Source organism: Tasmannia lanceolata, unplaced genomic scaffold (genome assembly GCF_043159265.1).
Source record: "Tasmannia lanceolata isolate RefF3 unplaced genomic scaffold, GAP_Taslan_0.1 ptg000007l, whole genome shotgun sequence".
Lineage (NCBI taxonomy): Eukaryota > Viridiplantae > Streptophyta > Magnoliopsida > Canellales > Winteraceae > Tasmannia > Tasmannia lanceolata.
The window spans coordinates 13,507,553-13,535,357 of NW_027518684.1; the positions used below are offsets into that span (position 1 = coordinate 13,507,553).

A 27,805-nucleotide genomic window follows, 5' to 3' on the forward strand; every position below is an offset into this window, starting at 1 on the left:
GACGAATCAAGAGATTAAGCTGACAACTTATGTCATCAGCCAATCAGAGTAGAGCTTTCCTCTAAAGCCCCACTAAATCTCTTCTATTCAGAAAAACATCTAATAAGCTTCCGAAGATAATACAAGTTTAAATATATTTTAGGAAATGATAGAGTTTATAACCCACCTGGAACCCAACAACCATCATAGGACGTGTGGCATAGAATTCTGGAAAAGTGTTGTTTGGTTGTCATGTAAATGGGCAAATAGAATTATGTAAAAGTAGAAGATGATGCATTTACTAGTGGTTGGGTTTTTGTTTTTTTTTGGATAGGTAAGTTGGTATTGAACCCTTGACCTCAAGACCTCAAGGTTGAAGGCCAAAGCCTTTACCATTAAGCATGAGTGTTGGGTTTATTTTTTTTTCTTTTTTTAAAATGTTATGAAGCCCAGAGTAAGTTATGAGAGAACTTATATGATGCCCGACCGTCAGGTTATAAAGGGCGGAGAGAGAAAACCATCTCTCCCTAGGTTATAAAGGGCGGAGAGAGAAAACCATCTCTCCCTTGATTTTTAATCCAAGAGAAAGCCTTTTTTCTGACTTTTTTTTCGTTCAAAAACCAAGGCAGCAGGTTTTGGCTCTGCCGGCCCTTTACATTCTCACGGTCGGGCATCATATAATTTTTCATGTTATGAAGCCCAGTGTTTTAGGACGAAAAGAATCCTTTTTTAAAGTTTTGCTAATGGTTTGGTAAAGATTAAGATGGTTGTCTTTGGGTCGAATGTGTAAGTTGTCTCCTAGTAATTGTGCTGTTTGTTTGGCAATCAAACACCTGTAGTAGCCAATGTAGCACCCCAAAATCAAGAATAACACCTAGTAATGCCAAGCTTTTATGCTGTCATCGATGTAAACCATTTGTTTTGTTTTGTTTTTTTTTCCTTCTCTTATTGCTTTCCCCTGTCTTTGCCACAATACTCATTCTTAGAAATTAGCATTCCTGCAAACCAGTGTTTCAAAACGTGGATGAGGTTGGCACGGTCATAACTTAGTCATAGAAATTTCAATTGATTTTATAGGGCAAAATGTGGCCGTAGATGGAGTTTCAATTAATTTTGTAGGGCAAAATGTGGACTCGGACAAAAACACAACCAAGGTAAAAGGGAGTCAACTTGCCAGAGTTGAGTCATGTAATTTGGGAACAACAAAGATATCTAGTGGTAAAAGAGGAAGATATGTTGAGTCATGTAATTTGCTGTTTTCCTAACAACAAAATTCTTACAATAACAGTTCTAACTTTCTACCATCATACAATGCAAAGTTCAATCCTTCTTTTTTAAAGACGACCAAGTCCCCAAATTTCCTAACTTGACCAATTTACCCTGCAAAATGCCAAAATACTCCTTAATTTTCCACTCCTCCACGGTCTTCTCTATCGTGAGCCACCTCCGCATCTCCAACCTTAACCTTACCCCCACAACACCCATGCCCCTTATCATGCGCACCAAACCCTAACCCTAACCTCCTTTCCACAAACTCAGAATTCTCCTTCCAAACCTCCCCATTCTCATAAACCTCCTTCTTCCATATCGGAACCGAACCCTTTATCTCATCAATTATATACTTACAAGCGTCCAACGCGTCAGACCGGTGCACCGCCGACACGGCCACGAACACGCTCGATTCTCCAACCGGTACCGTTCCGAGCCGGTGGGCCACAGCGATTGAGTCCAGATTCCAATCGGATCGGGCCGAAGAACAGATGGATTTTAATTGTCGGATCGCCATTGGGACGTAGGCCTCGTAACGGAGCTCCACAACACGCTTCCCTTCGAAGGTGTCGCGTGTTGTTCCGTCGAAGGTTGCTATGGCTCCAGATTGAGGGTTCCGGACGTAATTCATGTATTTGTTGAGGTCTATTAGGGAAGAATCCTCTAGGATTTCGATTAGGGTTTTCTCCTCATCGGCCATTAGAGAGAGAGAGAGAGAGGGAAAGTGGGTCTCGCTTTAGCGGGGAAGGGAAAGTGGTTTTAAAATGGATTTTAAAAAGACTTCCAAATAGGGGTATTTTGGTCTTTTGGGTATTAGGGTTTCCGTCATGGAGTGCCGGCAGTAGTCTTTTGATATGAACTTACAAACAGCAAGTGGTCTTTCATTAATTTTCAGAGTAGAGGTAGTTTAAGAATAAGCCCTACTCTAAAACCAGAGTATGGATGGCTTTGGAAAAGGTAGTCAAAGTAGACTAAAACCAGAGTTTGGTTTGTCCACTCAACACCATGACGTGTTGCGACTCGGTATGTACAAGTAAATGAAGCCAAAATGGAAACGAAATTGGTAAGTAAATGAAGCCAAATTGCCAAATTGGTGATACAAATTACAAATTGTTTCTGCATAAAAACATTTTCTATACAAAGCATTTGTTTTTTAGGATGAGTGGGTGAAAAGGACTCATCTACTTTCAACGGTGTAGACTATGAAAGGTCTTCAAGCTTTTCTCTGTGGTTCATGAAAATGACTCATCTACAGTAACAGGGTAGACCATGAAAGCTCTTTCAGATTTTCTTCTTTTAATTCTCTCTCTTTTATGTTGATTGATAACTCGGAGATGTAATTAAGGGCCCCTCTTCTTCCTACGGCACCTTCTCTACTGTATTTATGACTACCCATGTAGACTACAAGAGGGGTGGCCCGATCTAAATTATTCGTTTGTAGAACTTTAACATGGATATGCCGTGCCCTCATTGTGGCTGTGTTTGCTTACCCCAAGAATTTATATGGGTGCAGCCTTCAAGTCCGTGTTTTCAAAATGTACGGTGGGGCTCACTTCATGAGATGATCAAAACCATTTATTTGTTGGGCCAGAACTTAAATAGGCCCCGAAAGTAATTTCCATAGGATGATCCTAACCTTCTGTACATCATGAAAACCTTCCTATAGAGATGATTTATGGGGTACAACCTATTTCCAACAAATAACTGATTGGATCATCATATGAAGTGGGCCACACTACTTTTTGATAAATACTGGAATTTAAGGCCACACACCATATAAAATCTCTCTTACACTTACATACTCAATCTTCGTATGGTTGAGAAAAGTCAAAGATTTTATATGGCGTGTGGCCCTATGGTCAAGTAGTTTTCAAAAAGTACACTATCCACTTCATATGATGATCCGAACCATTCATTTGTTGGGCCACGGTGTAAATAGACTGTACCACGAAAATCGTTTCCATAAGTTGTTCCTAACCCTCCGATCTCTAGAGGGACTCTACATTGTGGAATCCTCTGGATGGGCCCTGGAAATGATTTATGAGGGACATCTTATTTAGCTTATTTATGTCGTGGTCCGATAAGGAGTGGTTGGATCATCCTATGAAGTGGGCCCCACTAATCTTTTTGAAAAATACTAGACTTTATACCCTCACCCCATGTAAAAATCACAAGAAGCTTTGCTAGGGGTGCAACTCAGGTTAGGCGGGTCGTGTTTTACAAAACCCAACCCTACCAAAGGCTGAGTGTTATTTTTCTTTAAGCACAGCCCTAGCCATGACTGAGTTGGCTTTCCAATTTAAAACCCGACCCTACCAAAAGGCTCATGATTTCATTCTAAACCCGACCCATTTATTTTTGGGCAGTGATAAATCGACTCCCTTAATTTTACCCCGACCCAAGTTGCAGTCCGGATGGTTTTGCAGAGTATAAACTCCAAGCGTCACCATCCCATCCGTACACGTGGCAATCATAAAATGGAGAACTATGAACAGTCAAAGGTCAAATTATATAGTCACGAGTCACGAGATACTTGGGTGGACGGAAAAGGACAAAACATGTTCGCCGTCCATCTGACTATAACAAGCTATGTAGGCCCCACCTCTCACTCTCTCACGTGCACTTAGGAAGCCAAGATTTCGTCCTTGACCGCTGAAATTTCCGAGAAACAAATTTAATACATGTATAGTAATATGTGAAGGTACGAAAGTAGGAATATTTGAAGATTATCTCTTCTAATCAATGCTATCAATAACTAATGCCCACTTAATCTTTTTCTTTTTCATAATCAATGCCACCGCTTCTCAGACTCGTTCAATCTTTAATAATAATGAAATCTGTGTTTGTATTTCAAGTGCTCACAAAATAGGAAATAAGTTAAGTTGGGTAGAGATAAACACAGTTAAGTTGATAGATAAACACAGTTAGGTTAGATTTTTATTATGTCCATAAATTAAGGAGAGAGTAAGAATAGAAGAGGCAAAAAGGTGTTTGAATTTCAAATGGGTTGTCAGGTTAGATATCGTATCCTAACAGGAACCTTAAATTCTCTAACCGCTATAAAAATCTACTGTTCCGCAACAAAACTTACTGTTTCGTCGTGATGGATGCGAAACAACCGAATTTTTGGAAAGTTAAAAACAAAGGTCTCATGTCGGTGAAGGAAAAGTGTACAAATCGTGACAAAATTGCCTTATTTGGAAAAATATTTCCGATGGGAATTTTTTTTCTTTTTTGCTCCGTCTGGATGCCAGAATTATTATTTTGGTTATTGGGACTTTTGTGGAACAAAATACTTCCGGGAGATTGGTGGGAAAAAAAACTCCCTGGAAGTATCCCGGTAAAATAAAAAATCCCATGTTTTGGTTGACCGGACTATGGTGAGAAAAAAAAATTCCGGTAAAATAAAAATCCTTGCATGAAAGACAGGATGGATTCTGAGCCATGAAGGGAGTTGGACCCGGAAGGAGACGTTACCAACACGCTCAAGGATGGGAAGGGGTCCTTCATACTTTCGAACTAAGCCTTTATGCACTTTGCGGATAAACTTGAGCTGGTTAGAGTTCAATTTGACTAACACTAAGTCATCAGGTGCTTTGTTTGGTTGCTTGAATTGTTTGGAAGAAAAAAGTTCCTCTTTTGGTTATTTTGGATCCTCGGATTTCGTGCGGGATTATTTTGGTTCCTGGGATTTTTTTTTTCAGCTTTGGACTTCGTGCGGGGTTATTTTGGTTTGTGGGATTCTTTTTTGCCCACTATATAAACTGAAGGATCACTACGTAAAAAATGATTAGGCTTGGTTAAACTTATCTCTATCTTATGCAAAAAAAGTAACATTTAGAAATATTATTCCTTCCCAAAATTTTTATTCCCTGCAATCCAAACAGTGATATTTTCTTGTTTTTGATGGGCTCTTTAAATAGTAAAACACAAAATACGTTAGTGTAATTATCAAATTATTTGCCTATTTTCTTTCTGATCAGAAATATCATTTTACCTTGAAAAATCCTTTCCTTACCAAACCAGTGTAATTAAAGATGGGAAAAGTAATTATTTTCCATCACTATCCTGACAACGAAAGAGTCCCGACGAAAAAGGAAACCTCTGCTCTCTCTCTGCAAGAAAGAACTCCCTATAAAAAGTTAAAAAGCAAAGATATCGACAAAACATCACTCCTCACATGACCTTCGGAAACAACACGCCACATCACTTACCCTCATCACACTAACCCTAAATCCTCATGGACGAACTCCGGCCTCTACATCCTCACATTTGGAAAGCCTGTGCCGGTAGCTCCGTTCAAATCCCCACCGTTAATTCTAGGGTTTACTACTTCCCTGAAGGCCATGCCCATCACTCATTATCTCCCGTTGATTTCTCCTCCCTCCTCTCTAAAAAACCCCTCGTTCTCTGCCGAATAATCTCCATCAAATTCCTCGCTCATCAAGAAACTGATGAGGTTTTCGCCAAGATCCGTCTCGAGCCGATCGCTCCCGGCGTTCATTCTCCGGCGCCGGCGGGATCTTTTTCCGACGAGGATGATAAGATCCTCTCCTTCGCGAAGATTCTCACGCAGAGCGATGCGAACAACGGTGGCGGATTCTCCGTCCCGAGATTCTGCGCAGATTCGATTTTCCCACCGTTGAATTACCAGGCTGATCCTCCGGTGCAGAATATCTCCGTACGGGACGTTCACGGGAATGTGTATGAATTCCGGCATATATACCGGGGAACGCCTCGCCGGCATCTTTTAACTACGGGGTGGAGTAAATTCGTGAATAAGAAGATGCTTGTGGCAGGAGATTCGGTGGTTTTTATGAAGAATCGGAGTGGGGAGCTTTTTGTAGGGATTCGAAGGAGTGAGAGAATGAGCGAGGTGCCGGATTCCGGGCGGTGGAGTTATCAGATTCCGGTGGTGGTGGAAGAAGGGTTTAGTGTTGGGGAGGGGTTTTCGAGGATTGGAAAGGGTAAGGTTCCGGCGGAATCGGTGGTGGAGGCGGCTGAGCTGGCAGGAGCTGGAAGAGTGTTTGAGATTGTTTATTATCCGAAAGCGGGGTCTTCGGATTTTGTGGTGAGTGCTGAGAAGGTTGAAGAAGCAATGAAGGTGGGTTGGGTTTCAGGAATGAGGGTGAAGATGGCTGTTGAGACAGAGGATTCTTCTAGGATGACTTGGTTTCAGGGGACTGTTTCGTCTACTGTGTTTCAGGATCTTGGGCCTTTGGGAGGCTCGCCATGGCGAATGCTTCAGGTGATTCTTGGTGTTTTTTTGTTTTTTTGTTTTTTTTTTTGTCTTTTCTAATTTTTATGATGATGGTGATCTGTTCTGATTCTAAAAATCTTGGATTCTTGCACAAAGACATGTATTCTGGCTTACCTTAGGAGTTAGGATGCCCTACTGTTTTAAGTCAAAGTTATTGCAATTGATTGGATTGAATATTTGTACTGTCGTTTGTTCTGATTTAGTGGTTATTTTCTCCTTTATTGGGTGCCTCATCTGGGTTACTTATCTTTTGCTGTGGTTTCATGCTCCATAATCATCTTCATGGTTTACAAGAAAATAACAGGAACTGTGTGTGATTTATGCAAAAAACTGTTTGCTTTTATGATTTTTTAGGTAACAATAGAGAGATTGATTTTTTGGTTACTCAAATGATTGTCATTAAGATATGATCCTAATGATTAACCTTGAGTCTCATATTACGCGCACGATCAAGACTATTGATCTAGTGGATCCCCACGAGACGACCTGCGTGGCTTGGTCCCATGCCACAAGGACATTACTCCCCATTTGCACTATGCCTAGAAAAATCAACGGTTTAGATTACCAGGGCAGGTCCTGAAATTTGTCTTATTTGATAAAGGTTTCTAAATTTGTCTTATTTGATCTAGAACCTTGTCTTTTTAGTCGAAGTGATTTAGGAACCCGCCCTGATAAATTTGTCTAAGTGTGATGCTTCATTTTAGGTTAAGTGATTGTCTAAGTGTGATGCCCTGATTTAGAACCTTGTCTTTTTAGTCGAAGTAATTTAGGAACCTGCCCTGATAAGACAAACTCCGGCATTGAATATGGTCTCGAAATTTGTCTTATATATATATATATATATATATATAGAGAGAGAGAGAGAGAGAGAGAGAGAGAGAGAGAGAGAGAGAGAAGTGTATCTACTCGATCGAGTATATAACTTATCTACTCCATCGGCTTAAAATACATTGGGGGCCCACATTGTTTGGGTGATGGAAACCATTCATTTGATGGGCCCTCACATAGATAGGGTGTGCCCAAAAAATCAGCTCCATAGGATCATCCCAACCCTTCGATTTGTGATGGTTAAAATGGATGGATATAAACCTTCACAAATCTGACCATTTTTTTACCTCCACAGCGATAGATGAGAGTTGCATTCATTATCTAACGATGATTGACGATTTTAACAGCACGTGACTCTCGCTCACGTTACTCAAAGATTCATAGAGCAATCATTATTCTTCAGAATTGGTTATGTCAAACGATGGCCCGTGAACATTATATGGGGATCAAGAGGGTAACACACGTTTTCGAAAACGCCTAGAAGAGGAAAATGGTTTGACATAGTTAGTAGGAGATTCAGGTGATGACAACAGTCACCGATATTATTAATTAGACCCCTGTCGAATTTTTACTACTTACTCAAGGATGCCCTAGCAAATGTCTATAGACCTAAGGAAGTGGAGGACCCAATTTCTTTCCTCCTAAGCTGGCACGTTACAAGCAATACCTCAAAGGCAGACCTTGTGATCACACCACTTCAAATTTAGAACACAATTGCCTTAAGTTTCATGTGTAGGAAATACTTTTATTCCACTGGAAGGGCCAACCGTTTGCAGATTGCATGAGGAGTAGAGCCGACAAACTCCCACCTGCGATGCCAATTATTGTTTTTGACGGTGTTGAATGTTATAAAGTGGAGGAGTATGATGGGGGGCCATCTAAGATACCATGGAGAATGAAGGAGTTAAGAAGATGGAGCCTATTGCTAATGTTAAAAGAGTTTTATTTAGTATTTAGAGTATTATTTAAGTAGTTTAAGTCATAGGGGAGTAGTAGAGTCCTTTTCCATCAAAATCACTTAGGGCCAGTTTGGTTTGTAGGAGAGGTCTTTCCACCCTAGAAAAGCTTTCCTGGAAATCCTTTTCTTTTCCTTTTATTTTCAAGGAAATCCTTTTCGTCATTTGGTAAACTAAGCATGAAAGAGAAAGCTTTTTCCTCTTTTTCCTAGAAAGAGGAAAAGGTGTCATGGAAACTGAATTTTAGAAGAAACTTCTTTGAGAGGGGGATAGATTAGATGGCGAGCCTGCTGCAGACACTAGATTCATTTTTCATAAAAAGGTCTGGTGAGGATAAAATGGTTTGGACTTGATGCTCGTCCGGTATTTTTCAATGCCAAATCATTCTATCATCAGCTTGTCCCTAACCCTGAACCTTCGCCCATCTTCAGAGTACGGGAGATTCCAGCTTTGGCGAGAGTATGTGTTTTTGGGTAGACGGCCTTCCTTCCTCGACATGATTCTCACAATGAACCATCTTCAAAGCTGCAACATGCTAATTGTAGATCATTGCGCCGTTTGTATTGAGGCAGGGGAGGCTGTGAATTGCATGTTCATCCACTGCAAGATGGCTAGAGAGATATGGAGCAAGTATTGAGCAGGTTGTTTGGTGTGGGTATTTCCGTCCAAGCTATCTAATTTACTGGATTATTTGCTCTTCATCCCAGAGAGGAAACAAGGTAAGATTCTTCGGAAAGTGGTCTTGTTAGCCAAACTATGGGTCCTATGGAAGGAAAGGAATGCTAGGGTCTTCGGGGGAATGTTAAGACTTAGAGTACAAAATTTATCTTTATAAAGGCACTAGCTCTAACTATCGCATGGGTCAAGATCCTCCCTAGTTCCAGATTTGTATCAGCCAATAATTTGTGGTACCGCTGGAGTGAGATTTGTTATAGTAGTGTGTAGACAATGAATCCATACCTTGCATGGGAACTGCCTTGAGCGGCGTGGTTAAAGTTTAATTTTGATGGCTCTAGTTTGGGCAATCCAGGGCCATTTGGTATAGGAAGTTTACTGAGGAATGAGGAAGAAGCAACATCATGGGCCTTTTCAGGCTCGATTGGGAGTATTGGCTCCAACAAGGCATAAGTTAGAGCAGTCTATCAAGGGCTGAGGTTCATGGATAAAAATACCTTTGATAGATTAATTGTCGAAGGGGGTTCCTTAAATGTAATAAGATCGTTAAAGGACAACTGTTCCATCGCTTGGAGGTTTATGGATATGTTTGATGAAATCCAAGGCGGGAACATCCATATCCTTCCACCATGTAAGGCGGTCAGCCAACAGTGAGGCAGATAGGCTAGCAAGGGAGGGGGCTGTCAATGAAGGTCTCGAGTTCTTTGATTTCCTTCCCTCCTTGAGGGGAGGTATCTTGTAGTGTTGTGTTCATCCTTTTATCCGTTCTTAACACCTTTCATGGTCTTCCTTGGACGTGAGGTGGCTGTTGTACTATATTTCTTTTTATATATTTTCTCATCATTAAAAAAAAAAAACATGTTTCCTAAGACCTTTCTCAATACATTTATCATACGATTTTCTACGTCTTTCTCGTTGCTTGTTTTCCCTCTATTTTTCTCACATTTTTTTTCTTTTGTTTCATGTGTCATTTTTCAAATTTGTTTCCCGACTTGGTAACTATGCTCTAGATAGAGGAGCACTCAAATATAGTGGAGTAGTTCAATGAGGATCATCTTAGTCCCCTTGATGGCGCTTCTAAATGTTCCATCAGATCAAGTAGATTCTCTCACAATTAAGGTTGAAAATTTTGCAGTATTTTGGCATTTATTTTATAAGAAGTAAAACCATAAACTATATATGACCGTAGTTATTGTAAACTTCCTAGTTGGATGGGAAGCTTGCTTCGAACACTAAGTTTTTTTCATTCCCAAGTTTAGGAGAAGCACAGTTCCCACACTTCTTACACGTTCTCTCTTAATTAAGAGTATGTTTCAGTGATTATTATTTTTCCTAATAGAGTGTTTTCTCCTTTTGATAATGCCTGATGAGCTTATTTAAAAAAAGAGTATATTTAAAACTTAAAAACTCATCTCAAGTTTCAAATGAAACTGCAGTGGACCCTTTTCCAAAACTTAATATCAAATATACATGAATAAACATGTGAAACTATAAATCCCTCAATCTTGTAATTCTAATTAGTCGTGAAGTCCCCTTTTTTTTTTTTTAAATGTAGCAGATTTCATTCATAAAAGATGACTAAGGGGGACATTCCCACAGTACATGGGAGAAACGAAAAATAAAAGAAAACAAATAGGAATATACAAAAAGCCTAATATCAAGGCAAAAAATCAAACAACACCAGCCCTTGCTTGTCGACACCTTCCCTAGCTAGACGATCTGCCACAGAATTAGTCGTGAAGTCCTCTTTACTACTTGTAAATGTAATCCTTACCTACATGAACCATTCCTCCCTAACCTTCTATAATCCTACTCATTTTATACACTTCTTTTTCCCTTCAATGATGCTTATTAAATGTTTCATGTTGACGTTTATTTGATGTTTCCCTTACGTTTCCTCTTTTTACTTTATTTATGTCTTTTCGCTTCCCAAATTTTCTCTTTTCTAAAACACTCGCTTCTCTACTCGCTTCCTACTCTGGCAACCATGGTTATAACATCATCGAATCCCACAACCAATATGTATTGGGGAATAATTTTTTTCCTTTTGTGTTCTCTTTTCTTTGGTTGTGTGCGTGTGTTTTTGGAGAGAGAGAGGGTGTCTTTAAGTTCAAGGAATCATAATAATAATAATAATAAATGAATAAATAACAGAAATATATATACGTAAACACTATATTTATAAAATAACTGAAATACATATGTTTCTTAGGTTGTTGGCTATCAACACTCTAAAAACATGACAATATGACTAACTCGTTGTCAATTACCTACGAAAAATTAACTTTTTCACTTAGTTTAAGATTCTAGTTTGTGTCTCACTCTTTGTAATATTGCCCAAACATTTCGAAGGGGTGCTTAATAGCTTATTACTTTATTATGACACCCATTTTCAACATGTATTGGGCTCTGGTAGTCTAGCACTTTGCGTGCCCATCTTTACGTGGGTTATGTGAATGGTACTTGCATTATGTAGATTTTAGATGAGTGTAGCATGATACTACTAATGTTAGGCCCCGTAAAATAAATATTAATCTTTTGCTTTATCATTTTCTATATTCTCCTTATCTTTGATTTTTTAACACCTTAAAATTTTGGGTGCATCCTTTCCAAATTGGAAAAAAAAAATGGGTGGAACATAAAAACATTCCATTCCAACAGACAAATCTAACACCCAATGCTATAGCTTTGACTGCTTGTAATGTTGCCCAAGCATTTCAAATGGTTGTAATTTTCACACCCATGTTCAACATTTCTTGGACTCATAATCTAGTACTTTCTAGGACATTTTTGTCCACGTATTTATATGGATTATGAGGGTGGTTCTTACCCCATGTTTGTTTTAGATGGATGTACCATGATACCAATGGATGTTAGGCCCAGGAAATAAACACGCATTTTGTAATCTTTTAAATTGTTTAACGTCTTAAATATTTTGTTGGAATTTCTCCAAAAAATGAACATAAAAAAGGAATAAGCAATGAACGGAATTGGAAACCATCATTAAAAATTTAAACAATTTTAAACTTATCAATTGCATTAGTACTCAATTTAGTATCTTAAGAATTTATATAATCTAAGCTTCTAAGTTTTAACCACTAAGTACACTATTAAACTAATATGGAAGTACACAAAACTAAAAATGTGAAATGTTAAACATTTTCACATGTAACATTTAAAACCTGTTTAGATAGTAAGTTGAGGTAAAATAAACACCCCTTCTTTTATAGGGATCGTTGAGTATATGCATATGTATTTATGTATTACATGACACGTGGACAAGGTACCTATGCGACATTATTTTGTGCATATATTTTAACATTTTGAAAGTTTTTAATGTTGTTTTACTAATGGTTCTGCATAATTAGATGTAACTCTACATAAATTATAATTTTGTAATGTGAAAGTGTTATAGTGATTAAAAATTGGTCATTGTTCATTAGCCAGTGTTGTAAGTAGACTCTGGCTCTAACTATGTAAAGCCCAGCTCTATAACAAGTATTAGAATATTAACTCAAAAAACTAATTAGTTTGTAAATGTGAACAAATAACCAAGCTACTTACCTAAGAACTAGTAAGTATATAAATCATGTTTTCTACCATCTAAAAAAAGTACAGTTATAAATTATGTTCAAAACAGAAAACTAATAAGAACAAAATGAAAGAACGGAGTGCCAAGTTACTAAACCCCAATGTTGCCCATAGAGATTGGGCAGGTTACATGCAGGCTCCCGCCATTGTGGGGTCTGGGGAGGGCTAGATGTACGCAGCCTTACCCCTGCTTTGCAGAGAGGCTGTTTCCGTGACTCGAACCCGAGATCAACTCAATATGTAATGGGTGATAAATGACATATTCAATCCATGATTTAAAATCATGACTTGTAATTATCTAACAAGCAAATGTAATATTTTACCTTGCCAAAATACATGGATATTTTTTGGTAATCGATTCGATTGCTAACATGCTTTGCATTCCATTTGATCAAAGAAAATATACAAGACAAAAAAAGAGTATAACAAGTGATTCTTCTTCAAATTCTCATTTTAATTTCCTAGATGCCCTTCTGTTTCCCTTCAAAGAAGACTCTCCCTATCAAAACCTATTAGGCTATTCCATCACCTTGCAATGTCTTTTGCTAGAAGCAAGCAACCAAATGTCTTTGTTTGTTCTTTAATAAGTGTATTTGCTAGTTCAAGGGAAAAAAGGTCTTTGCTACCAAAGGGAGCAATTCTCTTATAGCAGCTCTTTCAAGCAACAAGACTTGGTGTAAAATGTTGTATCACAATCATGCTCGGGGAAAAGAAAAAAGAATAGGCAAAGCAAGGAAGGATGCTCCATATATTGTGATCTCCTGTCTACTTTTAAAATACAAATTAGAAATTCACGGTTTTTGCATCCAAATTAAAACTACAACACGAGCTGTATCATGAATAGTGAGACTTCCATAATTAGCACAATAAACTCTAGGAAAATGAGAATAAAACATAGTTTCATTGATTAGCTTTTTTATGGAAAATAGAGTTGGCTTTCAAGTAGTCTCATGGCACCAAGAGAGTAGGCCACTTGATAAAAGCTAAAGTGACCATGAATTCAACCTATGAGAGACAAAATTACCTTGCACTTCTTTTAAACTCACCCGGTGGAATTGTGTCATCCGCAGTGTAATAAACCTAACCTTATTCCTATAATTCTTCATTGAATCAAGATATTCATAATTTTTTTTATTTGTGCATATGTAAATATGGGCACTTGAGAGACCCATGTGAAGGAACTCGGCAAAATGACCCCGTAACTTCGGGAGGGGTGCTTTCCTATCTTTTGATTAGGAAAGTGGCACATACCACGGGGTGGCGACTGTTTATTAACAACACATGACTCTAATAAGTGGTAACACAATGTAAAGAGTCTGATACCTAGCCAGTACTGAAGGTTAGAAGGAGAAGTATGATAAGCTGTGAATGGAAGCCCCCGTAAACGTTGAGAATAACTCTAAGGCTGTACAATAACTTTAAGACAGAACGAGTTCGACACCATTTCAGCTTACAGATCTGAGCTAAACTGTTCACTGAATCAAAACACTCGATCTCTTGTCCATAATAGGCTGTGTTTGGTTGCCAATATTGCATTGAACTCCTCGGAGACTCCTTGGGATGTCTCCAGGGTAGTTATTGCTTGTCTACTGGGGCGGGCTTGACCCTTCCTTATATTTTGAAAACAAATTACACAAAAGGTGGAATTTGGCTTGAAAAATCTTGGGAATGGTGCTTTTTCTCTTTATCTCTCTTCACTCTCTCTCTTCTCCCTATATTGGTAATGACACCCAATACTTATTCCCCTACTCTCCGAGTCTATGCCACGCAACCAAACATTACTTACTACTATTCTCTGAGATAATTCCAGGGAAATCCAATGCTTGTCTCCTCTCTATGGACTACTTACTCCACTACTCTCCGAGTCTATGCTGTGCATCCGACTAGACCCAACTGTCCTAAGGTAGCAAAACTCCTTGTCACATAAGTAGTGGCCCGCACGACTGGTAGAACGACCGCCGATGGGCCAATTGTCCCTGACTTCTCCATGATCTCCCAAATTCTAATGGCATAATAAGTTTGTAGAAGATAAGTAACATACTAATTGTTCCCCATGGGGAAATTTTGAATACCCATCATGACAGTCTTGCAATTATTTTTTTATATAGCATATGGCTTTCTTGCGATCGCTGATTCTGATTAAATATCTTTGGTTGACCAAGCTGTTCTTGAATTCACTTGTGCATAATTCCACCCTACTTACGATATTTTCATCTGAACACATCTTGATTCAATGAAGAATTATAGGAATAAGATTAGGTTTACAACATTGGGGATAATAAGAAATCTCATTCAGTGATTTTAAAAGAAGTGCAAGCCAATTTTGTTTTCCCACTGGTTGAATTTGTGGTTACTTTATCTTTTATCAAGTGGCCTGCTCTCTTGGTGCTGTGGTACTCCTTGATAGTCAACTCCATACTTTTTGAATTGCTAAGGGCAAAATATTATTAGAAATAAAAGAGGAGGCTAAAGATCAAGATGGTCGTGGCTACAACGAAAAGTAATACACCAAAAAAATAAGAACACTAACATCATGGCGGAAAAAAATAAAAAATTTCCTATGCTACCCTACCGATGCCGGCACGGGCCAGCCTATCTGCATTGCTGTTGGCTGATCCTTTCCCATGCTGAAACCTTACATGAAAGTCAGCTATCTTCTCCTAAATCTCATGTATCAACTTAGCAAATCTCCAGGGGTGAGGATGACCATCATCCATCCTAGCATTTAAAAACGTAGGTGCAGCACGGAACTCGGCCGAAGAAAATCCTAGTTGACTCGGCACGACACGGTTGGTACTCGGTTGACGTGGCTGAGTACTCGATTGATGCGGTCATAATTTGAGAGAGTCAAAGGAGTTTTCATTGAGCGAGTCCAAGGTAAAAGGGAGTCTACTCGGGGGAGTCGACGTGGATGTGGGGGAGTTTTAAATCTATGATCCATTCACCTGATCACATTAAGTGAGTCTCCTTCAACTATCAGTCTACTTATGATACCTTCATGTGAGATTTTGATACCTTGTAAGACTGCTCTTAATTCAGCTTCGTTAGACTTTGTAACTCCAATTGGCCTAGAGAAAGCCCACCTGGTCAGGACTCCCCCAACTCTAGCCAACCCTAGATTACCCAAACTCAAGCCATCAAAAATGAGTTTTAAGAGGCCTTGAACATAACGAACCCATTTAAGAGAGGCGACTTCCTTCTTATCACCGCTACCACAAATCTCTAACCTGCATCTCCAAAAAATAGAGCTAGAAGTGAATATGAAACGAAGGAGAATCTTTAACCCACGATATGGAGAGGGAAATGACTTTGATGAATAGATAATGCGAGATTTTAGTTAGGCCTCTAAAACTCTATTATTTATTTTCTTTCAAATTACCCATAACGACGCCAATCAAATGAGCTGGGATTCTGGGAAGACCCCTGAATTTCAAATCTCACCAAAATTCGATACCAAATCTCTTTGGACACCCTGCAATGTATAAAGATGTGGTTCGCCGACTCTCCTGCCTGAATGCATAGGGAGCAATGATCAATGAACATTTCTCTGTTACGAAGGAAGTCCACCGTATGTATCTTATTTTGGAAAGTTGTCCAACCAAATGTGCAAACTCTAGGAGGAGCTGGGACTCTACACTTTGGAAAATTGAGGAGAAATGTTATTATGGACAAGATTCTGGTAAAAGGATTTAACGGTGAAAGTCCCTGACAATATACAGATCCAAACCCTGTTGTCTTTTCTTGATCTCTTGATATAGCGGGATTCCAATATGTTTAGCAATCGAACCATGCTATCAAACCCATTGTCCATATTGGTTGATCTAACAGTTCACATGTATCTCTCCTATGATTAGGTGAGACTTCCATAATTGGCACAATAAACTCTAGGAAAACGAGTGTAAATATAGTTTTGTTGATTATTTTCACTCTGGAAAATAGAGTTGACTAGGTTGCCCAAGTTGTATTAAGAAAACTCTAAAATACCTTCAAATTCTATAAAGCAGATTCAAAGTTATAGTAAAGATTTATGTTTTGGGGAAATATCAAGTTTGATGGTTTAAATATTATTTTAATGAAATAAAGAATATTGAACGGAGATTTCAGGGCATCACACCACTAAACGAGTGAATCACTTTCACAAACGATCAAGTCTAAAACAAGATTTTAAATTTCGGTTTCAACCAGTGTTTAAAAAAGCGGATGTGACGTGGAACACGGCCAAGAAAAATCCTTGTTGACTCGGCATGGAAGCGGCCAAGAACGTGGTTCATGCGGTCATAACTCAAGAGAGTCAAAGGAATTTTTATTGACTCTGTAGGGCAAAACGCGGAATGCCGATGCGGTGCAACGCGGCATGCGGCCAAGGTAAAAAGGTGTCGACTCGGACGAATCCCGAGTCGAGTCAATGAGTTTTTAAACTTTGGTTTCAACAGCCACAAAACGAAAATGTCTTGGTTTTGGTTGGAAATTTTGGTGGAAATCCTATAAAATTGTGGAAATGTATAGAAACGTATTCAAATGATTGAATTTTAAGATGAAACGTTAGGAAATGGTAGAATAAACATAAATACACACTTAGAAACCAATTCATCAACAAGACAACCATCCATAATGGTTTAACAACATAGAACACCTATGACATGCGTTGTTGCACATGTTTGATAGTTCAGTACATAGCACAATTCACATGTAATTTATATAAATACTTATAGATGATTCTTGCATCGCATTTTACATGCAACTCATATAAATATAATTATGTAACACAACTGTATGGTATATGACTAATGCACTTACGGTTTTGGTTTCGGTAATCATTTTGGTTTCGGTATGAATTTCGTTGGCGCTGGAAACATAAACATTTTGGTTGTTTTGTGTCGGTTTCGATGGAAATTTAAAACCATGATCTAAAGTAAGAATTCTCTTCTTCAAAAGCTGCAATCTCTGTGTTTTTTTTCATTCAACTGTTCACTGTAAAAGAATGGCCAAGGCCTGCATTATATGGAGGTGTGGGAATAGCTCTAGAGAATTCCAGACCCTTTGTCCAAGCAACCAAAAAGATAAAATTTTCATTTTTCTAGAAAATCCTCCCCCCCTTCCCCCATTAAAAAAATCCCGTTATGTATGGGTAATGTCCACTCAAAACACTCTTAAGTAACTTTTGTGAATAAGTGGAAAAGACTAGTACTTCTGGCTTAAAACTTCATAAGACACTCTCTAATCATTCATTTATCTCCCTTATGGGGCACATTTCTTCAGTGACACTCCAAAAGAACTTTCCCCTTGTACAATCCCATAATGCATGGTTAATGTTCATTTGAAATATGCTTAAATTCAAGTTACCTATGTGGTTAAGACTACTACTATGACTTTATAAACTTCAGAAAACACTCTTTAATCATTCATTTAACTCCCTAATGTGGCACATTTCTTCAGTGGCACTCCAAAAAAAACTTGGGGTTAACATCTTTGACCTTGGGATTGGAAATGATTCTTTTGCCCCCTCGTTTTTGTGAGGACGGCCCTCCAGGATGGCCCTCCATCAAGATTCAAGAGGGTTTCTGTTTCGTGTGTTGTTTTTTTTTAATCACATTTAAGCTAAAATAATAGGTTGTCCACATTTGAGCTGTAATAATAGAGACACGAAGCACGCCACATTCATTTCTATCATTTGAAGAAGGAAGCCAATTTGGTTGCTGACAAATTTGCTAATGAGGTTGTCTCTATTAGAGATCTTTTTTTTATTTTGGAAATTATGCCTGATTTTCATAGAACTTAGTAGGTTTTTGGTAGGAGTTAGCCTTACGGGTAGTGTTTCTTTTGTTTTCGTTTTGGGCTGATCATCTCGATTAGGTCTTACTATGTTGCATTTGCATTGGTATGGGCATGAGTGTCGGAATCCGACACGTGTATCGAGAGGATTTGGCAAACCTCAAAAAGAACAATTCGTGGATTAACAAATTATTTTAATGAATTCTCAAATTTTAATTTTTTACCTAATAATATAGTTATAACAAGTAATGTATTAAATTTTTAATAGGTTAAGTAAATATAATGTTTTATTTCCATTTAAGAAACTCACTATTAGGATGGGTAACACTCAAAACCTGCGATAATTGTAACGAGAAGAAACAAATAAAAGAGGTATAAAAGTGTCTTACAAATCCTAAAGTAATGGAATCCGAGACGTGTCTGGCATGGGTACGTTGCCCATTTAGTCCATGTAACAGGAGGCCGTATCTATGTTTTGTATCTCTTTATCAATGAACATTCCATTACCTTTCTAAAGATGGCAACTTAGGCTTCATTCGAGTCCTTCGCGAAGCTTGTGCTTGTTCCATGATGCATTTTCCCTCTTAAACATATTTTACATAATTTGAGCTACCAATTAAGTCGACTGTGTAGGTGCTTGAGATAATTTACCCTTTCTCTTCTCTTTAATGATATTTCCCTGCCATTTCAAAAAAAAAAAAAAAAACAAGTTCACATGGGTTATTGATGAACAACAATATGAACCTGGTGCATGTAAGAAGATTACATGTTTTAAAAGGTATACTAAATTAAAGAACTGCTAGGAAGATGAGCCCGTGTTAGCAATGTTTCAAACAGAACCCCTCCCCCCCACCCCACAAAAAAATAAAAAAATAAAAAATAAAAATAAAACCACGCACACCCTATTATGCCACATGTACAACTATACTTTATTATATATTTTCATGACCCACCACTACCACCCTATTATGCCACACATACAACAATACTTTATTATATATTTTCATGACAAAAATGCCCCATTGTTGTTATTTGAAGAGTTGTTTGGGATAATCACGACAATCATGCATCTTGCTGTTTTGATTAAATTATATTCCTTCTTACTGTAAATAATTCCTTTAACACACATATTAACATTTGTAATCTAAATATCTATTTGAATACCATATTGGCATAAATATTTGGTCAACTTACATTGTAAATTACAGTCGAGATATCTAAAAGTAATGTAGGTTAATCGCTTTAATTCTTTTTGCATAATGGTTAACTTGATATGGTCCTCCTGCTCAATATTCTTCTCTCATGTATCATCTTTGCTGAATAACATGTAAGGGTAATTTAGGTATTACTTGTAGTACTAGGGGTATTGTAGTCATTGTACACATGATGCCCTATTTGGGGCTTATATATTCATCATTTACATGAGGAGCTCCCTATTGGAGACTCTCCATATCTCTACTTCTCTTCTTCTTCCTCTCTTCTAACCCTTATTCCATTTCTAACATGGTATCAGAGCCAAAAGGCTGATCCTTAAAGAAGGAAAGAAGAAGAGTATCCTACTCCACGCCATCTCTTCTTTCTCTCTCGCGTGTATCTCTCTCCCAAATCTGGGTGTGCCGTAACCCTATTATCTTTTTCTCACTCCGGCGTTTCTGTTTTTCCGTGAAACCCTCTCTCTCTCTCTCTTATATTTGTCTGGCTGTAACTTACTCCTCTTAATCGCAAGTTGTTTTTGTGCGATTAACTCTATGCGATTACTTAATCGCAAGTTGTTGTAGTTTTCCTCTCTGCCATTATTAATCGCAAGTCTCCTCATTCCCATGCGATTAACAGTTTGCGATTAATAATCGCATGTTGTTCTTAGTTCTTGCGATTAATAATCGCATTCTCATACCTTGCGATTAAGTAGATCCTATTTGCATTTGATTACTTAATCGCATACTATGCCTTGCGATTACTTCTGTGTTTTGTGTTGTGCGATTACTTCTTGTCCTGCTGTTCCGCCTTTCTCAAACCCACTTCTGGTTGCCGTAACCTATGTTTTTTGGCTTATTCCTTCTTTCTCCTTAACCTAATCTCCATCCAAAGCCCCCCCCAATCTCCACTCACAGTCCCTTATTTTCTCCTTTTTTATATTTTTTTTGGGCTTGTATGGCCTTTCTCTTCTCCAAGTTTCACCCCAAGTGTTTGATGAAATGTCTTAAAGGGGTTTTGTGCCTTGAAAGTCTTCTTTTCACTTCAAGTTGAAGGCCTTTGGCCTCAACTTGAGGGGAAGTATTGTCTTGTAGTGTTTTCTTGCGGTTCTCTTGTTCTTGTCTTGTTGTCATCTCTTTGTTTTCTCTTTCTGGGCTTTCATAGTCTTTTGGTTGTTCTTCAAGGCGCACACGACGTGTTCGATGAAATGTCCAAGAGAGGTGTGGTGTCTTGATTGTCTTGTTTTCGTTGCAAGTTGAAGGGATTTGACCTTCAACTTGAGGGGGAGTGTTGTCATGTAGTTCTTCTTTTGTTGTCTTATCTGAGGAGGAGTGTTAGTGTTGCCTTCTTGTCGACTTTTCATGTGTTGTCATCTCCGGGCTCATGTCTCGCCCGAGGGGGAGTGGTATTATTGGTGATTATGTTCTTTGTCTTCTTCATGTTGTTTTCTCCTTTATGTATTTCACCATTCTTTAGTTGTTTGGTTTTTTCTTTTCTGTATTGTCAGCGGTTCTTTTCATTGTTCATTGTTTCTTCTTCATGCTCTTCGTATTCTTGGCTTAGTTTTACGCATTATCCGGCTTTATGCTTTATCTTCACCGGGTGATGGTTTCCCCATTGTTGGTTGGTTTAGAGGTGACGATGTCCCCATCGACCTAGTCTCACCGGGTGACGGTTTCCCCATTGTTAGTCGGTTCTCCAGGCGATCATATCCCCATCGTTGGTCGGCTCTCTTCAGCTGACGATGTTCATGCCGTCGACCTTCTTTCCAGATGATGGTATCCCCATTGTTGGTTGGCCTTCTTCAGGCGATGATTTCCCCATGGACCTCTCTTCAGGCGAAGATGTTCATACCGTCGACCTTCTTTCCAGATGATGGTGTCCCCATCTTTGGTTGGCTCTCTTGACGATTTCCCCGTCGACCTTTCTTCAGGCGACGATGTTCATGCCGTCGACCTTGTCACCCGACGATGGCTTCCCCATCCTTGGTTGGTTTTCTTCTCCCATTCTTCTCTTCAGGTGAAACAGTTTTTCTGTCAACCTTTTCTCCGATGGTTTCCCCATCGGTGGTTGTCTTCTCTTCGCGTTGTGCTACTCAGGTGATGTCTTTGCCAGCCAGTGCTACTTCGCCGATGTTCACTGTGCGCCTTTGGTGCCTATTTTGCTCGTTTGACTGTTGTTGGTTCCTGCCATGGTGCCTCTATTGCTCGTTGATATGCAGATTTGTTCACCGTGCTCTCACTCAGGGGGAGGCCCTGTTTGATCGCTCTCGCCGTTGTACTACTTCAGGGGAGCTGCCTTTTTTATGGCTGTTGATCTCGATGCTGTTCACTGTGGCCATTTCTACTTTTTATTATGCTTTTCATTATGTATTCACAACACCAGCTTGAGGAGTGTTCTACCAAGCTGGATGTGTGCATGAGCTTATTGTACTTTTTTGTTATTTTTAATTGGTTGTTGTAGTCTCCTTTGTAGCAAGCTGGAGTTCCATAGTATATACACTCCAACTTGAGGGGGAGTGTTGAATAACATGTAAGGGTAGTTTAGGTATTACTTGTAGTATTATGGCTCATTGTACACATGATGCCCTATTTGGGGTCTATATACACATCATTTACATGAGGGGCTCCCTAGTGGAGACTCTCCATATCTCTACTCTTCTAACCCTAATTCCATTTCTAACAGTCTTTCTTTCTCTCATCTGATCTCCATTATTTCTGTTTTATGGAGATTGGTTGCTTAACTATCATGACTTATATATATTGTCTTGAACTTCAAGCTATTCGAGTTTGGGAGTTGAGGATATACAGATAAATTATGGTTTGTTTATCAGAGATTTTATATAATGTGCGTACGTACTTGTATGCATTTTTTCAAATGTATAGAGGGGCCCATCATGTTTGAAGACCAAACCAGTCATTTGGATTTCCCCAACATAAATGGGTTGGGCTCCAAAATTCATTTCCAAAAGGTGATCTTAACTCTCTGATTGGTAGGACGGCACATTATAGAAAGACTACAGAACGGAGAGTTAGGATCATCCTTTGGAGATGAACATAAATAGGTTGGGCTCCAAAATTCATTTACAAAAGGTGATCTTAACTCTCTGATTGGTAGGACGGCACATTATAGGAAGACTACAAAATGGAGGGTTAGGATCATCCTTTGGAGATGATCTTTGGGGCCCAACCTACTTCCATTTGGTGATTCAAAATAAAATAAAATTTTATCATATTTTGTTCCAATTCTCAACGATCCACTATACTTTCAATTGGGGGAAAAATCAATTTCCTACCTATTTATTGGAAAAACCCCATTAGACTCCAAATTTTTATGCTATTCTTACAAGTTTGTTATTAAGTTCATAGTTCATACATTGTTTATTTGTGTGGTACATAAAAGTTGCACTAATTCATTAGTTTGCTGATTTTGTTAATTAGGTCACCTGGGATGATGTTGAAGCTCTGCAGAACGTAAAAAGAGTTAGCCCTTGGCAGGTGGAATTGGTATTGGCCACACCACATTTTCAAAACCCATACCCCCCCACCAAAAAAATCCGACTTTCTCAGGGTCCTGAGTTGACTGATGGAGGAGAAGGCACCATGTTCTTCCCAATGGCGGGATTAACTAATGCAATGATGGAGCACTTGGGCCCATCAATGTGCAACTATAACACTTTTCCTGCTGGCATGCAGGGAGCCAGGCATGATCCAACCTATGTATCCACTTTATCCAATTTCATACCTAATAACCAGAACTGCTTATATTCTGATAACATTTATATGAGTAACATTTCGCCGACGTTAAGTTGTGTGTCCACGGAATTGAACAATGGGCATACATTGCCGTCGGAGAACTCATCACCACCAAGCCAAGACAACTTCACTTTATTCGGCACAAAGCTTTTTGGACACCCTAATTGCAACCCAATGCCAAAAGCTGTGAGCAGTTCTTTTCAGTTGTTTGGCAAGACGATCCAGACAAAACAGACTATTGAAGATGGCTTCAACAACAATGGACACAAAGGCGATGGGGTTAGCAAAGGGTACAATGAGACTGAAAGTGTCGTGGGACCGCTTGATTCTTCCCTCGCTTCCCCATACAAGCAGTTGTGCAACCAGCTTGATGTACAGAGTCAAAGAGTCTCAGCTTTGGAAGCGGGTTCCTTATAAAGCAAATGAGTAGCTGTACAGGTATGGTGTTATCTGATTTTTATGTACTTGATTGCAATGTGTTAGAATTTAATGATTTAATGGATGGCCAGGATTAGGCAAACTTTGACATCATTTGCAATTCTTAATGATTTGTTATATATAATTTTAGGGAGCTTTCATCGGTGCCCCCACATTTTGATGAATCTGCCTCTCTTATGATTGTTTATTTCTTGAATGATTTTTTCCTATTAAAATGACGATGCCCAAAAGGTTACGAATTGATTTACAAGTACTCCAACCCCAATGTCCTGATTTTGAGCAACAATGCATCGTACGATGTGTACATGTGGGATGAGCTAAATCCTCATGCAATTTCATTTTCTCGCCGGGGGGGGGGGGGCGCACCAGTTATGTTGCATCAGAAAATCAGATAGCAGATGTTTTTAATAGGAAGTAGAGGGAAAGGGAATAGAGGCAAACAAGCTCTCCATACCGTCATTAGTATGTAATGTCTATTGTTAAAAAGGATTATTTGTTCTATTTCTACTTATTTTCCCTAGGGTATTTTGGAATTATATAGGTTTTAAGGGTAGGAGGACTTTATGTATATTTGATTCAAGGCTTACACGCACTAATGATGGCATGATGAACTTGTGCTTCTTGAACTGGTTCTAATTTCTGGTGAATATCATGGCATCAAAGCCAATTGGTTGTACGTTGAGATCACAGCTCAGCCCCTTCTAAGGGCCCAACTCTTGAATCAAGTTCTTTTTTATTTAAGCTACGAGCGGGCGGGCGCGGAGGTGGGGGAGGATGGTAAAATATGGTTTTTTCTTTGTAGTAAATATCAAGGGAGTTGTTTTTGTCTTTCTTGTGCCTTTTTACTTGAGTCCTTTGTATCTTTTACTTGAATATTTTTTGTTGCCTCAAGGCTCCTATCATCATCACGAAGTTCAATATGTGATTGTTTGTTCATGCATAGTGGTTTTTGTTGTCTGTAGTTTTAACAATGGAGTCCTCATATCTTCTTCAATCCAACTTGTATGGACCCTAGTATGTTTATTTCTACTTGCTTAAATGGAGAAAACTATACTTGTGGGCATTCCTCTAGATTTATTTATTTGCCATATAATTAAATGAGGTTCTGTTGATTGCTTAATTCAATGCCTATGTCACTGTGGATTTGGTATCTATGAATATGAGCATTGTTGTTAAATTACTAACCCACTTTTCTAGAGTGAAAGACATGTGATTTTATGAAGAAAGTCTATAGCTTGATAAATCATACTTGTTTTAGTGATGAAATGGGATTAATGTCAATGAGACAAGGTATCAGGCAATTCAATAGTTCTGTGTGGTCTTACCATGGATTGAAATGGCTTTGGCTGAGCCGTCTTCTCCTACAATTGTTATCAAGATTCACCTAAATAACTGTGCCCTAAATTATTCCTAACTTGCTACAAGTCATCTCCAAAACTTCTGTTGAAATCAAGTTTGATGCAATTTGGGGGAGGGGGGGATGGAATCCTTTAGTTACGATTCTACCTGGACAAATGATACTAGAATCAATCAGTTTCTAATCCTGAACCTCTCCAACCAAAAGACCTCCAAATTCTATTCTTACCATCACATAATCGATATTGGAGATCTTGATGTCAATAGTCAACAAACCAATCTCCTTGCTCATACAATTAGAAGTTCTTTGATTCCTTTCAATTCAAGAGTTCTTTTTGGTCTTACAGTGGATGGAATGGCTTTGGCTAAGCCATCTTTTCCTCTTAATGCTCTCAAGATTCACCTAAATAATTTTCTGCTAAATGATTACTAAGAGTCATCTAAATAATTTTTCCTAAATGATTCCTAACCAGGTACGAGTCATTTGTAGAACTTTAGTTGAATAGAGTTTGGTGCAATTTGAGGGGAGGGGGAATGTGTTGGTGGGTGGGTGTGTGTGTGTGTGTGTGGGGGGGGGGGGGGGGGGGGGGTGGTTAGAATCATTTAGTCATGATTCTACCTGGACAATTCATAGAAGCAATCAGTTTCCGACCCTGAAAACTTTTCCAACTGGAAGACCCCAAAATTCTTTTCTTACCATCTCCTAATTGATAATGCAGAGCTTGATGTTTAAAGTTAACAGACCAATCTTCTTGCTCGTATTATCGGAAGTTCTTTGATTTTTTTTTCCCATTTGAAACACCCTGTAAAACGGCATTTGGGTTTATTTGCTAAATTATCTTGCCTTTATCTCCAAATTGACCTCTCTGCCATCCTGTAAAGATATTTACTATCGATTGTGAAACTCCCAAGCCATTCCAAACACTTGAGGATGCTTATCCAAATCTTGTGGGCTGATTTTCAATGGTAAAAGGATGGTTTTTGCCTTTCTCCTCCATGCACATCACATCTACTAGCAACATGAAATTTCACTCTCATGCATATCTGATATCTCATGCATATCTCAGGTGTTCAGCACTTGAGCTTTCCCTCTATTGCCAGCCAGCAAAAGCTTCCACCTGTAGGTATATTGGAGTACCCCAAAGTTCTTACTGAAATATAGCATTGAGAGTCTGAATGCAAATCCTTGGACGGGGCTTACAAGAATACACACACAGCATTCTATTAGGATCAAGCAAGTATCAAGCAGAAAATAGGGAATAAGGATATGGTAGTTTGAAGTGGTTAAGCCCATGTTACTGCAGTGGAAAAACTCCATAATCTCTATACAAAGTTTATTGAATTCCATTGATATCGGTGCAAGAAATTTCAGAACACTTTTATGACTGGCATTTGGGTATTTCGTTCATACTCAAATGAATTGGATGGTTGGCCCTGGCAGTCTGCCACCATTCTGGAGATATTTAAGCAGTACATTTAGTTGTTTCGATGGATTGGATAATCACATTGTAATCCATGCCATTTTGTGAGATTTTTACCCACCCCAATTAGTCGATAATAATCAGGGTCTTGGAGTGTGCTCTCAGGAACACTTGTGTGAAAACACAAGAGGGTGCTCTATGGAACAGAATAGATGTAAACGGGTAAAACATGAGATCAATGGAGTCGTGTTTTCATTTTTGCTCCATATGCAAATGTGGACAAAATTAGTAGAGTATTGAGAATTGTTGAAAACCTGTGTATATTTGGAATCTCATTCTTCGAGGCTTCGTGGGAGAATTGCACTTCTTGGGCAGCATCTTTTGCATTAGGTTTGGATGAATAATGCATGAAGTAGCCACATTGGTCTGTCTGATTATTTTGTTTCTATTGTCTTTCTTGAGAGCGCTGGTTCTTCATTCTATATTTTTTCCTTACTTTCACTTTCGATGGAAAATAAAATGGAAGGGGAAATGGGCATAAAAGAAATATTTGTCAATTGTTTCACTTAAATTTATGAAATCTTATATTAATGTTTTCACTATTACCCTAGTTAGGCTGACAAGTTCATGATAAATTTACCTGTAAGAGTTGTTCGATTGAAGTATCTAGTTATTTGTTGCTTTTAATTGTTACTTGCATGGTTCGTTTATTAGTATCTAACAATCTAACATAAGGCTGTGAATAACTCTGAATAAAGTATTTGAATTTCTTATGTCTATATAATAGCAGACCATACCTTCACAAAATTACACCCCATTATATGGCAAATGGGTTTTTTTACTGCTTTGGGTGCTTTCCATATGTTGGTTGAACTTAAGAAGCAATTGTGTCTCTCTTTGGGGTGAATTTCCTTTTTGAATGTTTTGTTTTCTACCAACTCTTGGGTAATATTTTGTTCTGTTCTTTGCAGGTACAGATAGGATCGTAGGACAGGAGGCTCTTTCTCTGACTTTAGTAGTAACTTGGCCTCTCTATGGGTTTAGTCGTTGTTGTTGAACTCCTAGTCTAACTGGTGACCATAGGGAAACCGGAATATTGACTTTGCTTAGATTTTCATGAGGAATTTTACTTGCTTTACATTTCTAGCTTGTGACAGTAGGTAAAACCGGAAAATTGACTTTGGTTTGTTGATAATCTAGATTTTCATGAGGGATTACAATTCTAACCTAGACCGTAGGTAAACCGTAATATTGACTTTGCATTGTGATAATCTAGATTTCCGTGAAGAATTACTTGCTTTACATTTCTAA

At 38.6% G+C, this 27,805-nt stretch overlaps 2 protein-coding genes across 2 annotated transcripts; one reads left to right on the forward strand and one right to left on the reverse strand.

The window, feature by feature from the left end:
- Window positions 1-1,192: 1,192 nt before the first annotated feature.
- Window positions 1,193-2,048, reverse strand: LOC143881004 (molybdopterin biosynthesis MoaE family protein). The gene has a single exon (XM_077383985.1). It carries the CDS (start codon window positions 1,946-1,948, stop codon window positions 1,382-1,384), a length of 567 nt encoding a protein of 188 aa, XP_077240100.1. The 5' UTR covers window positions 1,949-2,048; the 3' UTR covers window positions 1,193-1,381.
- A 3,331-nt stretch (window positions 2,049-5,379) lies between these two features.
- On the forward strand, window positions 5,380-27,805 carry LOC143881005 (auxin response factor 17-like). Its single transcript, XM_077383986.1, has 3 exons — window positions 5,380-6,496; window positions 22,965-23,717; window positions 27,466-27,805. Exons 1-2 carry the CDS (start codon window positions 5,489-5,491, stop codon window positions 23,694-23,696), a joined length of 1,740 nt encoding a protein of 579 aa, XP_077240101.1. The 5' UTR covers window positions 5,380-5,488; the 3' UTR covers window positions 23,697-23,717; window positions 27,466-27,805.

Bases quoted from the DNA above. Each gene is read 5' to 3' on its own strand.
- LOC143881004 (XM_077383985.1), bottom strand. From the start codon at position 1,948: ATGGCCGATGAGGAGAAAACCCTAATCGAAATCCTAGAGGATTCTTCC.
- LOC143881005 (XM_077383986.1), top strand. From the start codon at position 5,489: ATGGACGAACTCCGGCCTCTACATCCTCACATTTGGAAAGCCTGTGCC. The intron at 6,497-22,964 runs GTGATTCTTGGT...TTTGTTAATTAG, and splicing joins CGCCATGGCGAATGCTTCAG to GTCACCTGGGATGATGTTGA.